This window comes from Saimiri boliviensis, chromosome 1 (assembly GCF_048565385.1).
Source record: "Saimiri boliviensis isolate mSaiBol1 chromosome 1, mSaiBol1.pri, whole genome shotgun sequence".
In the NCBI taxonomy this organism is placed as follows: domain Eukaryota; kingdom Metazoa; phylum Chordata; class Mammalia; order Primates; family Cebidae; genus Saimiri; species Saimiri boliviensis.
The window spans coordinates 53,727,537-53,742,045 of record NC_133449.1 but is presented as its reverse complement, the minus strand read 5'-3'; the positions used below and the strand labels follow the sequence as shown (position 1 = coordinate 53,742,045).

General features: G+C 35.2%; 1 protein-coding gene across 11 annotated transcripts in view; it reads left to right on the top strand.

Moving 5' to 3' along the window:
- The window catches only part of DNAH6 (dynein axonemal heavy chain 6), a 352,679-nt gene that overhangs the window by 192,630 nt on the left and 145,540 nt on the right, over positions 1 to 14,509 (top strand). For all 11 annotated transcript variants that reach the window (XM_074397642.1, XM_039462280.2, XM_074397653.1 and 8 more), the window contains 6 exons: positions 1,333 to 1,888; positions 2,642 to 2,764; positions 6,901 to 7,083; positions 7,634 to 7,777; positions 11,692 to 11,913; positions 12,749 to 12,896. In XM_074397642.1, coding sequence (XP_074253743.1) covers positions 1,333 to 1,888; positions 2,642 to 2,764; positions 6,901 to 7,083; positions 7,634 to 7,777; positions 11,692 to 11,913; positions 12,749 to 12,896 — 1,376 coding nt within the window. The remainder of the gene's footprint in view (positions 1 to 1,332; positions 1,889 to 2,641; positions 2,765 to 6,900; positions 7,084 to 7,633; positions 7,778 to 11,691; positions 11,914 to 12,748; positions 12,897 to 14,509) is intronic.

Genomic DNA, 14,509 nt, shown 5'->3' with positions numbered 1-14,509 from the left:
GTATATATGCATGAGTCTATTTTTTTAACAGCTGCCAGATTGCTGTTATTTAAGATTGTACTTTGAGACATAGTAAACCTACAGATCTACTTTAATGTGAAAGGTCATATATAGACATTTAGATTTTTCCTAATTGTTTTCTATTCTAATGATGGACATTCCTATACATATATCTTTGCACATGTATGATATTTCTACGGGGTGATTCCTGGAAGCAAGTTTCCTAGATCATAGGGTTTGCACATTTTTAATTTAAATGGATTCTCTCAAGTTGTCCTCCAAAGATGGCTTACCCTTTTACATTTACGTAAGTGGTTTTATGAAGGCGCATATTTTCCCATAAGTGTTTTAAAGAGAGGCCAAATGGAGTAGCCTATTTTAATATTTCTTTAACTGTTAGTGTCATTGGGCATCATTTTCTATGTTCATTATTCGTTTATAATTATTATTCTTGGAGCATGTTTCTATTATACTCATTGATTTATAGAAACTCATAACCTTTATTTGACATAAATATTGGAAATGTTTTTCTAAGTCTCTCATTCATGCTGTAAGTTTGTATATGAAGCCTGTTATGTCACAGAAGTTTGGGGTTTGTCTGTTCGTTTTAGTTTTCACTCTGTCAACATTTGTTTTACAATTATAGATTTCCTGCCTTTCTTAGAAAAACCACCTTACCACAATGTTGCAAAATTTATCTCTTGTACTTTCATCTAGTACTTTCATCACTTTATGTAAGATTTTAACTGTATCGCAAATGTATATGTGTATATAATGTGAGGTAAAGATTTAGCTTTTTTTTTCCCTATAGAAATAGTCACATTTTTTCTTCCTCCCTTTGTTACCTAATCTAATTTTTATTTGTATATTCATCTTATTTTTCTGAATATTCTTATACAGTTGGCAGTATATGTAGGTGACTTTAGGAAAAGTTGAGCTACAAATATAATTTTCAAATAATTTTAAATTTTTAAAATGAGATATTTTATAATTTTTTTAATAATTAAAAATAAGTTCATCACCTATGTTTGGTATATGCCATGTACTGTGGGAAATTCAGAAAGAAACATAAAAGATATTGCTTACTCCCAAAAAGCTCCTAATATACTTAAGAACATTGGTCGACTAAACAGGAAACAAACAAAATCATATGTAATATCAGAGAAATGATAGATTCTGGTACTGCACGTAGGACAAACTAATACTGTACATGTTCAGAAGAGAAAGATTGATGAGAAACAATAAGATTCATAATATTTCATTTATTGTAACAAATATGGGGAAATATCAATGACCAATTCCTTCTAATTGATTTTATTTTTGTTTTGACAGTGGAATCATATCAGATCTTTTTCCTGGGGTCCAAATTCCAGAGCATGATTATGGTATTTTACAGTCAACAATTGTGGATGTCATGAATGGACAAAATCTTCAGCCTGAGATGTGTATGGTTAAAAAAGTGATACAGTTTTATGAAACTATGCTGGTAAGGCATGGTGTTATGTTAGTTGGGCCAACAGGAGGTGGCAAGACCACAGTTTACCGAGTACTAGCAGAAACTTTAGGAAATTTACAAAAACTTGGGGTAGAAAATCCCTTTTACCAGGCAGTTAAAACATATGTTCTCAACCCTAAATCAATTACCATGGGTGAATTATATGGAGAAGTTAATAACTTAACCTTGGAGTGGAAAGATGGTTTGATGGCACTAAGTGTCCGAGCAGCTGTAAATGATACTTCAGAAGACCATAAATGGATCATCAGTGATGGGCCAGTAGATGCTCTTTGGATTGAAAACATGAATACAGTGCTGGATGATAACAAGATGCTTTGCCTGGCTAACAGTGAGAGGATTAAACTCACACCTCAAATTCACATGCTTTTTGAGGTAAGTGTGCACATTACTGTGAAGCGAAATAATTCATTAAACCAGCATACCATCATTACTTTTTTTCTCATACTGATGTAGCCTTTACTATCTATAATGTCTATTATTGTGCTCTGTTTACTTATTAAGTTATCATTTTGTAATAGATTATCAGTCCTGACAGTCAAAGTCTCAAATGTTCTTGTCTCTATAAATAGGAAGAGCAAAATAAATTCTGGCTTCCTTAGCACTTGCTTTCCTTTGGAGAGAGAGAGAGAGATTTGAAATGCATTTCAAATTAATTATTATATTTAATAAGAATAAATTATCCCACTGTGATATGAATATTTGATGAGAGATTGGAAGAGGAATGTGGACCAAGCACAGCTACAAACATTATGAAGGATACCATCTGTGTTATATTCATTCATTAAATACTGATTGAATGCCTGCCATTTGCTAGGGATTCTAATACAAGAATGAAAAGGAGAATAGAGAAAAGCAAAGGGAAGAAAGAAAAAAATACCTATTCCTGCTCATAGGATTTAACAGTATCCTCCTATACTTGTGGGAATTTTTTCACCTTATACCTCATGTAACTTTCCTCCTCCATTTCTAATTACGTATTGCTCTCCCACTCTCTTCCACACAAAGCCTTTCAGTGTTAAGTTAGACTTTAAAAGTGTGAATCATTTTAAAAGTGTGAACACTGAAGTTGGAGAAATAAGGAAGCATCATATTAGCTGTTTCCTGTTCAACTTTCTTCAACTTTAGGTGCAAGATCTGCGGGTTGCCTCCCCTGCAACAGTCAGTCGTTGTGGAATGGTGTTTGTGGATCCAGAAGAACTGAAATGGATGCCTTATGTTAAAACTTGGATGACAGGTATTTCTGAAAAAGTAAGTGCAACCAGATATTCCCCAATATCTCCATCTGTCAGGACTCACACTACCTTCAGATGTACAAATAATAGGTTAAGGATTCATTGTTCTTGATTGAGGACACTTCATTATTTTACCTAGTACTCCCTAAGAATTCCTGGAATCCTTCAGGAATGCTTATCTGCTCCCCAAATCTGTCCCCATTCCTTGTTATCCCAGCCAGCCAGCCTGCCAGCCTGCCTACTCACCCTGCCTCCTGCGTATTCTGGCTGGCTTCTCCCCAGACTACAAACACAAGCCGCTTTTTTGAGTCCCTAAAAATACAGCTACAACAGCCTGAGGCATTGAGACTTTGAAGAAAGCTTTGTAGAAAGAGGGAAACACGCCGGGCGCTGTGGCTTAAGCCTGTAATCCCAGCACTTTGGGAGGCCGAGGCAGGTGGATCACAAGGTCAAGAGATCGAGACCATCCTGGTCAACATGGTGAAACCCCATCTCTACTAAAAATACAAAAATTAGCTGGGCATGGTGGTGCACGCCTGTAGTCCCAGCTACTTGGGAGGCTGAGGCAGGAGAATTGCTTGAACCCAGGAGACGGAGGTTGCGGTGAGCCGAGATCCCGCCATTGCACTCCAGCCTGGATAACAAGAGTAAAATTCCGTATCAAAAAAAAAAAAAAAGAAAGAAAGAAAGAAAGAGGGAAACATGAAGAAAAAGAATCTTTAAGTCCAGACACTAACCATCATTGCTTTTGGATTTTCAGAGCCCCAAACAGCCAAAGATAAAAGAAAAAACAGTTTACATCATACCCCAATTGTAGGTTCATGACCCAAGACACATTCTAACCTCAGAGATATAATTCCACCCAAAGTTAAGTAAAGTTTATATATTATTATTCAAAACAATTTAGTTTCATACTACCTTTTGTAGTCTCTCCATTCTAACATAGAATTTTTCTCTTTACCTTAACAAGTAGTCCTTTGAAATATTTCCCCCATCTCATCCCCGACTCCAAATAAACCATCTTCTTCTCTGCCTCTTCCCCTCCAAAGATGAGCCAGAAAACCATTGTTTTCCTCCTTTTTAGGCATCAACATTTTAAGAATATTATGGTCTAGTCTCAGAGTACCTTATTATATAGAGAGTAATTCTCAGAATTAAGAGCTTATCATTGGCTGCCTTAAATTTTTAAACTTTTCTGAATTCACTTTTTTTTTTTTTTTTTTTTTTTTTTTGAGACGGAGTTTCGCTCTTGTTACCCAGGCTGGAGTGCAATGGCGCGATCTCGGCTCACCGCAACCTCCGCCTCCTGGGTTCAGGCAATTCTCCTGCCTCAGCCTCCTGAGTAGCTGGGATTACAGGCACGCACCACCATGCCCAGCTAATTTTTTGTATTTTTAGTAGAGATGGGGTTTCACCATGTTGACCAGGTTGGTCTCGATCTCTCGACCTTGTGATCCACCCGCCTCGGCCTCCCAAAGTGCTGGGATTACAGGCTTGAGCCACCGCGCCTGGCCTGGTGAATTCACTTTTTAAAAAATTAACAGACTATTTTATGCTTATGGCAGTTTTAAGTTTATAGAAAAATTGAACAGAAATGAGAGTTCCCATGTACTTCCTCTCCCCCAAACAGTTTCTCCTATTATTAACACTTTGCATAAATGGTGAACCAGTATTTATACATTCTTATTAACCAAAGTCCATAGTTTAGGTTAGAGTCACTCTTTGTGTACAATTTACGTGTTTTGAAAAATGCATAATGTCATGTTTCTACCGTGATAGTGTCGGGCAGAATAGTTTCATTGCTCTAAAAATCCTCTAAGCTCCACATACTCATCCCTCCTCTCCATCCCTAAACCCCTGGCAACCACTGATCTTTTTGCTATCTCTATAGTTTTACCTTTTCCAGAATGTCATGCAGTTGAAATCAGACAGTACATAGCCTTTCCAGACTGGTTTTTTTAACTTGGTAATACTCATTTAAGGTACTTCCACGTCATTCTGTGGTTTGGTAGCTTATTTCTGTTTAGCATTGGATAATATTTTATTGTATGAATGTACCACAGTTTATGTACCAGTTCACATACTGAAAGACATCTCGGTTGCTTCTAAGTTTTGGCAATTATGAATTAAAATCTTAATAAGCATTAATGTGCAGGTTTTTGTGTGGACATAGTTTTCACCATATTTGGGTAAATACCTAGGAATGTGGTTGCTGAATCATATAGTATATGTTTAGCTCCGTACAGGACTGTCAGACTGTCTTCTAATGTGGTTATATCGTTTTGTATTCCCACCAACAGTGAATGGGGATTCCTGTTGCTCACCTCCTTGACAGCATTTGGCATCGTCAGTGTTGTGGATTTTATCCATTCTAATGTGCATGTAGTAGTATCTTGTTTTAATTTGCAATTTCCAATGACATATGGCTTGAGCATATTCTCATATGTTTGTTTGCTCTCTATGTATCATGTGTCATGAGGTGTCTATTAAGGAAAGTCTTTAGTCCATTTTTAAGTTGGGTTGTTTGTTTTCTTATTGTTGAATTTTAAGAGTTCTTCATGTATTTTGAATTCAATTCTTTATCAGATTATATCTTTTGCAAATATTTTCTGGTAGTCTGTGGCTTGTCCTTTTCTTAACAATACTCTGGTTTCTCTTCAGATTGAATAAGTATTTCATCTTCTATTCTCTTTACAACGTCTTTCACAGAGTAGAAGTTAATTTTAATGAAATCCAACTTATTGTTTTTTTTTTTTTTTTTCTCATGGATGGTGGCTTTGGTGTCATACCCAAAAATTCACCACCAAGCCCAGTCATGTAGATTTTCTCCTACTATCTTCTAACGTTTTATATTTTGTGTTTTACATTTATTTTCAGTTAATTTTTGGGCAGGTTTAAGGTCTGTTTCTAGATTCTTTTTTTTTTTTTTTTTTTTTTTGGCATGGGTATATCCAGTTGTTCCAGCACCACTTGTTGAAAAGACTGTCCTTTCTTCATCAGGTTGCCTTTGCTGTTTTGTCAAAATCAGTTGACTGTGTAGGTCTAATGCTCTCCATTCTGTTCCATTGATCTGTTTGTTCATTCTTGCACCAGTACCCTACTGTCTTGATTACTGCAGATGTATAGTAAGTCTTGAAGCTGGGTAGTGTCAGTTTTTCAAGTTTGTTCTTTTTCTTCATTTTTGTGTTGGTTATTCTGGGTCTTTTGCCTTTCCATATAAACTTTAGAATCAGTTTGTCAATTAATCCACAAGGTAACTTACTGGAATTTTAACTGAAATTGTGCTGAATTTATAAATAATATAAGGGAAATTGACATCTTAAGACTATTTAGTCTTCCTATCCATGAATGTGATATTTCTCTCAATTTAGTAGTTCTTTACTTTCTATTGCTTGTCTTATATAAATCTAGTACATTGTTATATTTATAATTAGTTTTGGCAATAATATAAATTGTGTTATATTTTTAATTTCAAGTTCCAGTTGCTCCTTGCTGATGTATAAGAAAATAATTGACTTGTATATGTTAACCTCATATCCTGCAACTTTGCTACAATTGCCTATGAGTTTCAGTTTTGTTTTGTTTTGTTAATTTAGGCAGATTTTCTATATAGACAATTATGTTATTTGTAAGCAAAGACAGTTTTATTTCTTCCTTCCCAATCTGTATACCTTTTACTTCCTTTTATTGTTCCATTGCATTAGCTAGGACTTCTAGGACAATGTTGAATGAGTAATGAGAGGGGCGAAGTTCACTTTTAAATCTTTAGAAATTATTTGTCTGTCTTACATTAATATTAAAATGTCTTCTGCGTTTCTTCTTTTTTATTGTTAATAATCGTGAAAGAACATCAATTTAGAAGAGTGCATGAAATATATATAGGTAGCTTAAGAAATAATTATGAAATTAACACCTTTGAATAAATTGCCAGACCAAGAAATAGAACATGATCAACTGCATATAATCTACCCCATTTATCCCTTCCCAGTCATAAAGGGTTTTCTTAAAATTTAATTTGTTTAGTATGTTGTGATAGTTATAGCCTTTGGTCTAAAAGTCACTGAATATATAGAAATATTCAGATTTTAAACAGCCTGTTTCTAAACTTAATTATATTAAGTCTTGCTAAACTATCATTTGTTTCATTTTCAGCTGAATGAGGAAACCCAAGAATATATATTGAATCTTTTCCAACGTTATGTTGATGAAGGTTTACATTTTATCAATAAAAAGTGTGGCCAAGCAATTCCACAAGTAGACATCAGCAAAGTTACTACACTCTGTTGCTTATTGGAGTCCCTGATATTTGGGAAAGATGGAGTTAACTTGTCAATGGTATGAGGCATTTTCTTACTGCTATGAGGCTAAAAAAATTAGATTATTGTATAAATTCTTTGCAAAGAAATGACTCCATTCTAAAATATAATCATTTTATTTTTAAGTTAATTTTACAAGGAACTAATAGCTACTATTACATTCATAGAATCTCAAAGCTAAAAGGAACATTAGAGTGTATAATTTATTCCACTACTCAATTTTGATTTCTCTTACAGTCTACAATGTATTCCCAATACAACATATTCTCAATCTGCTTACATACCTTCATGCGGGCATTAAAAAAATTTATAACAATCCGTTGAAAAACAAGCTTGGACTTTTTCCCCACATATTCCTTATCATTCAATTTCTCATCAGTGGTTGTAATATATAACCATAAGAAAACACTACTCTGTGAAACATTGAATGAAGCATAAGAAGCATACACTGTGCTCATTTAAAAATATGTGAGTCTAAATGAAATAAAAACATCTTTACACTTTGCAGCTTAGGATTCTTTTTATGTTTATATATAAAATATTAACTCTGTTTCTCTTTATTCTTTCAGGAACAAATAAAACTGAACACTATCCTATGTCAGACTTTTGTATTCTGTTATTTATGGGCTTTGGGTGGAAACCTAACTGAACAATATTGGGATTCTTTTGATACATTTATTAGAACACAATTTGATGATAATCCTGATGCCAGGGTAAGAACCAAATAATTTATATTTTAACATCATAATTCTGAATTATTAAAATTAAATTTTATGATTAAAATTTTAAGAGCTTTAGTTCTACTGAAAATGTAACATTTACACCAAGCTGGTTCCTAAAATTATTCAAATTTTTCCAACCATAGTTAACATATATCATATTTCATAAATTAGGAGTACTCTCCCAGTCATATAAAAAAGATGTATAAATATATAAAAAACTCTCTACTATAAACAAATATTGAATTCTAGTTAGTAAATTTATTTTTCACAGGGTGATTGGTTAGCTACTCTGAATTGCTAGGATGGTACTTGCTATATATTCTAAGACTGACTACATGAGTAAATGTATTGAGAATAATGGCAATGAATTTCTCACCATTAGAGGAGGGATTTATGAATATGGATGGAGGAAAATTAGAATACACTCTGTATTATTGCATTGGAATTACAGGCCTCAGTACTCATTGATATTCAAAATGTTAACATATGTACATATAAATGTTTGAAAATTGCCTGGGCACATGGCTCACACCTGTAATCTCAGCACTTTGGGAGTCCAAGGTAAGAGGACCACTTGAGGCTAGGAGTTTTAGACCTGCACAATATAGCAAGACCCTGTCTCTACAAAAAAAATTTTAGTAGCTAAGCTCAATGGTGCATACCGGTAGTCCAAGCTACTCAGGAGACTGAGGTAAGGGGATTGCTTGAGCCTAGGGGTTTGAGGCTGCACTGAGCTATGATCGTACCACTGCACTCCAGCCTGAGCAACAGAGCAAGACTCTGTCTTTAAATAAGTAAATGTATGAAAATTGGTGTGTGTGTGTGTGTGTGTGTGTGTGTGTGTCTGTGTGTGTGTGTGTGTGTGTGTGTGTTTCTGTGTGTATATATATATAAATTTTCTAGTCTATGTGCTGAAAGGAACCAGACATAAAGATATCTTGATAGCAGCAATGAGCATATCTAGTATACTTATTTTTAAATACTATTGTCATTCTCCACTAAAGGAAATGAGAAATTCTTAGTAAAATAGTTGATTTCAAGACTGGATCAGGGAAGATACAAAACAACTATTGTACAGTAAAAAAGTGCTCAAAGAATGATGTGGTATGTCAAAAGAACACAGAAGGAAGTTTGAAGGGACTTCTACTGGTCAAAACTGGATAGATTTTAGTATCAAAATCAATAATCATAGTATAGGATCATAACCCTTTTAATAATAATACTCATAATAAAAATGTGCATGACTAAATAAGTAGGAAGAAAGAAAAACTTTTTCTTATAATCACCTTGCAACCATTTTTGTAATAATTGATTTAGGTGGGAATCATCAATGGATACTAAAACTAATGGGTGGAGGTTTCATGATAAGCCATATTTACATAGTTTCAAAGTATTTAGTAAAGAAAAGAAAACCTTGTAAACTACCTTAACTATATGATCAATTTAACTTAATTAACATTAAGACAGTCCTATGCCTCCCTCCTGATATGGGACACTGCGAAAGATATAATCTTCCTTCTGTGATAGTTCTTTTAAAAATATGTAACTTGAATCTAATCATGAGGGATACACCTAGAAAATCCAAACCAATGAATATTTTATAAAATAAACTAGACTGTATTTTTCAAATATGTCTATGTCATAAGAGACAAAGTTGAGAGACTTTTGACTAAAGAGAGATAATTAAATGCAATGCATGATCCTGGATTGGATCTTAGACTTGGAAAAATATGGCTATAAATAATATTGTTGGAAAAAATGGCAATATTGGAATATCAAATGTAAATTAGATAATATCTCAGTATTCAATAAATTTTATTACATAAGTATTTTTTTTAAATAGGTTCTTTGTCTTCATCCTTGCTGCCTTTGAATAACCCAGGTTCTTATCATTTCTTCTATGGGCTATTAAAATAGCCTATTTAGTATTCCTTTGCTTTTGCTCCAGTCCTATCTAATTCACCCTTTCTACCAGTATTTTTAAAATTAAAGATCACAGTCTATTAACTGGTCATGAAATCAAGTGAAAGGGTCACAACCCAGTTTTTAAAATGGAAATATCCTCTATTACAACTTTTTGTCAACACTATATTGGAGAGTCTAGCCAGTGCAATAAGGCAAGAAAAAGAAATAAAACATATAAACTTTGGAAAGGAAGAAGTAAAAGAGTCATTAACTGCAGAAAAAAATGACTGAACATATAGAAAATCCTTAAAAATCTGCAAATGATTACAATTAATAAGGAAATTAGTAAGACCCTTGGATATAAGGTCTGCAAATAGTTAACAAGTGAAAATTTAAAACAATACTATTTACAAAAGCAACAAAATACCAAGTACTTAGGAATAAAATTAATGAATGATGTGAAAGACCTCTGCTGAAAATTACAGAACATTGTTGAGAGAAATTTTAAAAGATCTGTATAAATGAAGAGATACATGATGTTCATGGATTGAGATAGTATTATTAAGTTATCAGTTCTTCCCAAAATATTTTGAAGATTTTAGGCAACTTCAATCCCAAAATCCCAACAGATTTTTTCTGTGAAATCTGACAATCTCATTCTAAAATTTATATAAAAATATAAAAGACCTATAATAACTAAGATAATCTTGAAGGAACACACATTTGGAGGACTTAAACTACATGACTTGAATAATTCAAGACAATAAAACAGCAGCAATTAAGAGTGTGGCATTGGTGAGGGTACAGTCAAATAGACAAACTAGTATTGACAAAGAAGTAGAAGAAAGAAACCTTCTGAGGTGCTGTACATGTTCTATGATTTAATCTAGGGTGATTATATTAACATTTACATATGTTAAAACTCTCTAAAATGTACCCTTAAAATTTGACCAAAAAATTATGTATACCTTGAGTTTAAAAAAAAAAATAGAAAGTAGAGTGAATTGCACATTCACTGTATTTACATAGGGGTAAATACTTTACACATTTGTAGATACACATATATATGTATGTACAAAGTCAATGAAAAATTAATTTCTTACTAAAAGTCATTGCCAAATGAGCTTAAAGCAACTCTGGTGCTGACATTGCAACATGAAGTTTCTCTGTACAGCTGCCAGGATGAAACTTCTGAAATGCAATCTGATTATGTTACTTACCTACTTAGAATCCCTCACTGAACTGTTGCTTTAAGATCTTTAATAAGTAAAGCTTTTTATAATCTGGCCCATCTGTATTTCTAGCCTCATCTCACTGTATGCAATGCTCTCATGGCATCAGACTTCTAATCCTGTTTTTTCAGTCTGAATCTTGACCCCTTCTTTCCCACCGCTATTCCATCCCTTTTTTGCCCATCTGACTCCAGTTTGTTCTTCAAGTCTGAGTTATAGCATTACCACCCCTGGAATCCTTCCTGAATCTCTAGCCATCACCATAACTTCCCTGCAAATAGAAATGAGCCACCCCTCTGTGTGTGTGTGTGTGTGTGTGTGTGTGTGTGTGTGTGTGTGTGATTGTTATAAAAACCTTTAGAGACCTTATTTCCCCATGGGTATTAACTGAAGTGCTTATGTCCCCCAGGGGGGATTACCAGGTCATTGAAGACAGAGGCTGGGTCTCATTCAGCATTTGTCCTCAGCATCACAGACAGTATTTGGCATGGAATAAGCCCCTGACTGTTAAATTTAATTAAAAATGCTTTACAATTCTGGCATGGATTTTAATATAATCAATATAACATATTTTAATGCATTGTGTTGCACGATTTTGTTTAAATAACTAGTCTCAGATACCTAAATAACTATGTGTCTACAAAGAAAAAAGAAATCCAAATCCATTTAGGTTTTGTGACTTCCTTTGTTTTTATGTGAATGTATCTACTACTGTGTGTCAATATTGCCTATAGCCTATTGAAAGTGGTGTTTAATTTTGTACTTTAGCTTCCCAGTTCTGGTGATCTATGGAGCATTCATGTGGACTTTGACACCAAACGGCTGGATCCCTGGGAACGAATCATACCTACCTTCAAATACAACCGAGATGTTCCATTTTTTGAAATGCTTGTCCCTACAACCGATACAGTACGCTATGGATATTTAATGGAAAAACTACTGGCAGTCAAGCATTCTGTGTTGTTTACTGGAATAACTGGAGTGGGCAAGGTAGGAAACTTACATCAAACAAGAAGTTCTTTCCAAAAAATGAGGGTGTGATAGACATAGAAATGTCAGCACCAAAAGTAATATTAATTCTAAGAGGAATTATTTTTTAACTGTTAGCACTTTATTAGGAAGAACATTATACTGAATCTATATTGATCCTGGGAATTGTTCCAAAGTTTTCCAGTTTCTGAATACATTTTTTGGAGTTGATATTATATGAACTAGAGGGCCCTGTAGGCCTGCATTTGTGTTTAGGGGATTTTATGTTTTATCTCTTGGTATTTTGGGGGCTACCACTGCATTGGTTGGATGGCAATTGGCCAGGGGAGTATGCATTCCCAAGACTGTTGATGGAGATCAGCCCATCCCCTCCTGCCTGTTCATTTCTACCTGATACAAAAATGATACCCTTGACTACTTGGGTTTTTTTGTTAAAGTAGAATGGAGGAGGAATATTGATGATTTGAGCTTCTAGGTTTTGGAGAATCCACATAAACAGGACTTCACTGTTTCCCCAAAAAAAAAAAAATTCTAAAAGAAATTTGGATCTTTCTGTGACTCTTTCCATAAATTGACTTGAAGAGTAGCCAAGATAGATTTTGGTACGAAACTAAAATAAAACTTTTTGCTGAGATAGTGCTGATGAGAATATCTCTTTGGTTCTGAAAAATATAACTAAATGGAATCTCCAGTAAGAGAAAGCAGACATTTTAAGCCAGCTTTAACCTCTCTCTTTTTATCCTGTTTCTTATTCATGGTACCAAATTATTACAGATATAGGCAACTGAAAGAGATTATATTGATGTGACATTAATTAACTTATTTTTAATTTAAGTCTGTGATTACAAAAGGATTGCTAAATAAAATTCAAGAATCAGCTGGCTATGTCCCTGTTTATCTGAATTTTTCTGCTCAAACTTCATCTGCAAGGACACAAGAGATCATTGAGTCAAAATTGGAGAGAAAAAGAAAAAATATTCTAGGTAAGAATCATCATTTTAGTTTGTCCCACACAAATTATTCATTAAGTTAATAAATAACATAAATAGTGCATGTAATAAAATGACAATTGGATATTTTATTTGCTTAATTTACTTGTAAAGGTGATTCTGTTTATGGCATTTTTTATGCTAGCTATGTAGATGTCTTAGTGTTACCAAGCAAGTCATTTATTTCTATCATCACCTTCAACTCAGAACATCTTCAATATCTGCCTCTCCATGGCTCTATCTCTCTCCACGCAAGTTCTTCCAACATGCACTGATTTCCACTTATTTAAAACAAACCTCAGTATATCTGGCACATTGAGTTATCTGAACTCAGTGAGGAATAGGCATGAGACTGTTTTGATTTTTAATTCAGTCAGTACTTTCAGCCAGGCTTTTTGGTAACTTCCCCACTGTCCTTTATTAACTGCTTAGAAAAATAGCATAACCTTCTGATCACCTTCAGACATTTGCAGTCTGGGCCAATGTAAAGCTTCAATTCAATACCCAATTCAAAGCTCCTCCTCTTGTGTGTCATAAGCCAGGTCTGTGGCTGCAGATACATATGGGACGTGAAGGGGTCATGGGGTTCTCTTCTCTCCACCCTCCCTGTAGGAGGCTGGAGTATGCAGGAAGTGGGAGGAAAAGAAGGAGAGGCCAAGTGTCTTCTCCCTAACTGGTGCTTACATGGGCCTCTCCATGACTGGTCCCTGCTTCTCTAGCTGGCACTGAGTGGTGTCCATGCGGTCTGTGAGGCAGGCTTTCAGGAGTGGGCTCTTGTAAGCAACTCCTGAAAGAGATGTTTGCAGGTCAGTCACTGGCCTCACCACTGGAAGTTTCCCTGAGAGTGGAAATCAGGACCTTAGCCTTCACCCTCCAGTAGTCCATCCTGCAGCCTCTTGCAGCTAGGGCCCACTTGCTCAGCCTGCAGTCTCTGGGATGGCACACCAGTCAGGTTTCAGGCTTGGCTGCCTCCCATGTTGCCCACCATCTACCAGGCCCTGTCATACCAAGCAATGGTGCCACCAGCTGCTTTACCACCTCCTCTCTCTGTCCCCTCTCTCCTGCTCAAGTAGGCACAGGGCAACAGATGTCATTCTGTTTTCTGCTGGTGGCTCCAACTCCTTATGCATGTTTCTCTTAGACCACTTCTTTGCCCCCTGTCCTGTTACTTGGCTTCCAGTGGACCACGGATGGAATGGAGCACTCAGTTTACCTTGGAATCAATTCCCATAATTATCCCAACCACAGGGACATGGCTATTTGCCCATCAGGTCTCTCTTTTCTCTGCTAACACTCATTCCTTTTCTAATGAGTATGTATATTTATTTAAATGTGGCCCCATTGCACTGGATTTCCCTTTGATGTGATCAGGATGCTTTTGAATATCTAACCTATTTTCCCCGTGAGGGTGATATAATGACATTTATGAAAGGAAACTTTGGCATTCTTCCTCTTCCAACTATGGAAAGAAAATGACGTTCCTCGCTCATGCCCAAGCCACACAGTTGTTGAGGGCAGTGGGTGTGACTGAAACAGAGAAAGGTTCACTCCCTGCTGGAGAGAGGCCACCATCTTGTGCCCTGACAGTGAGGGCGAGGGCTACCATG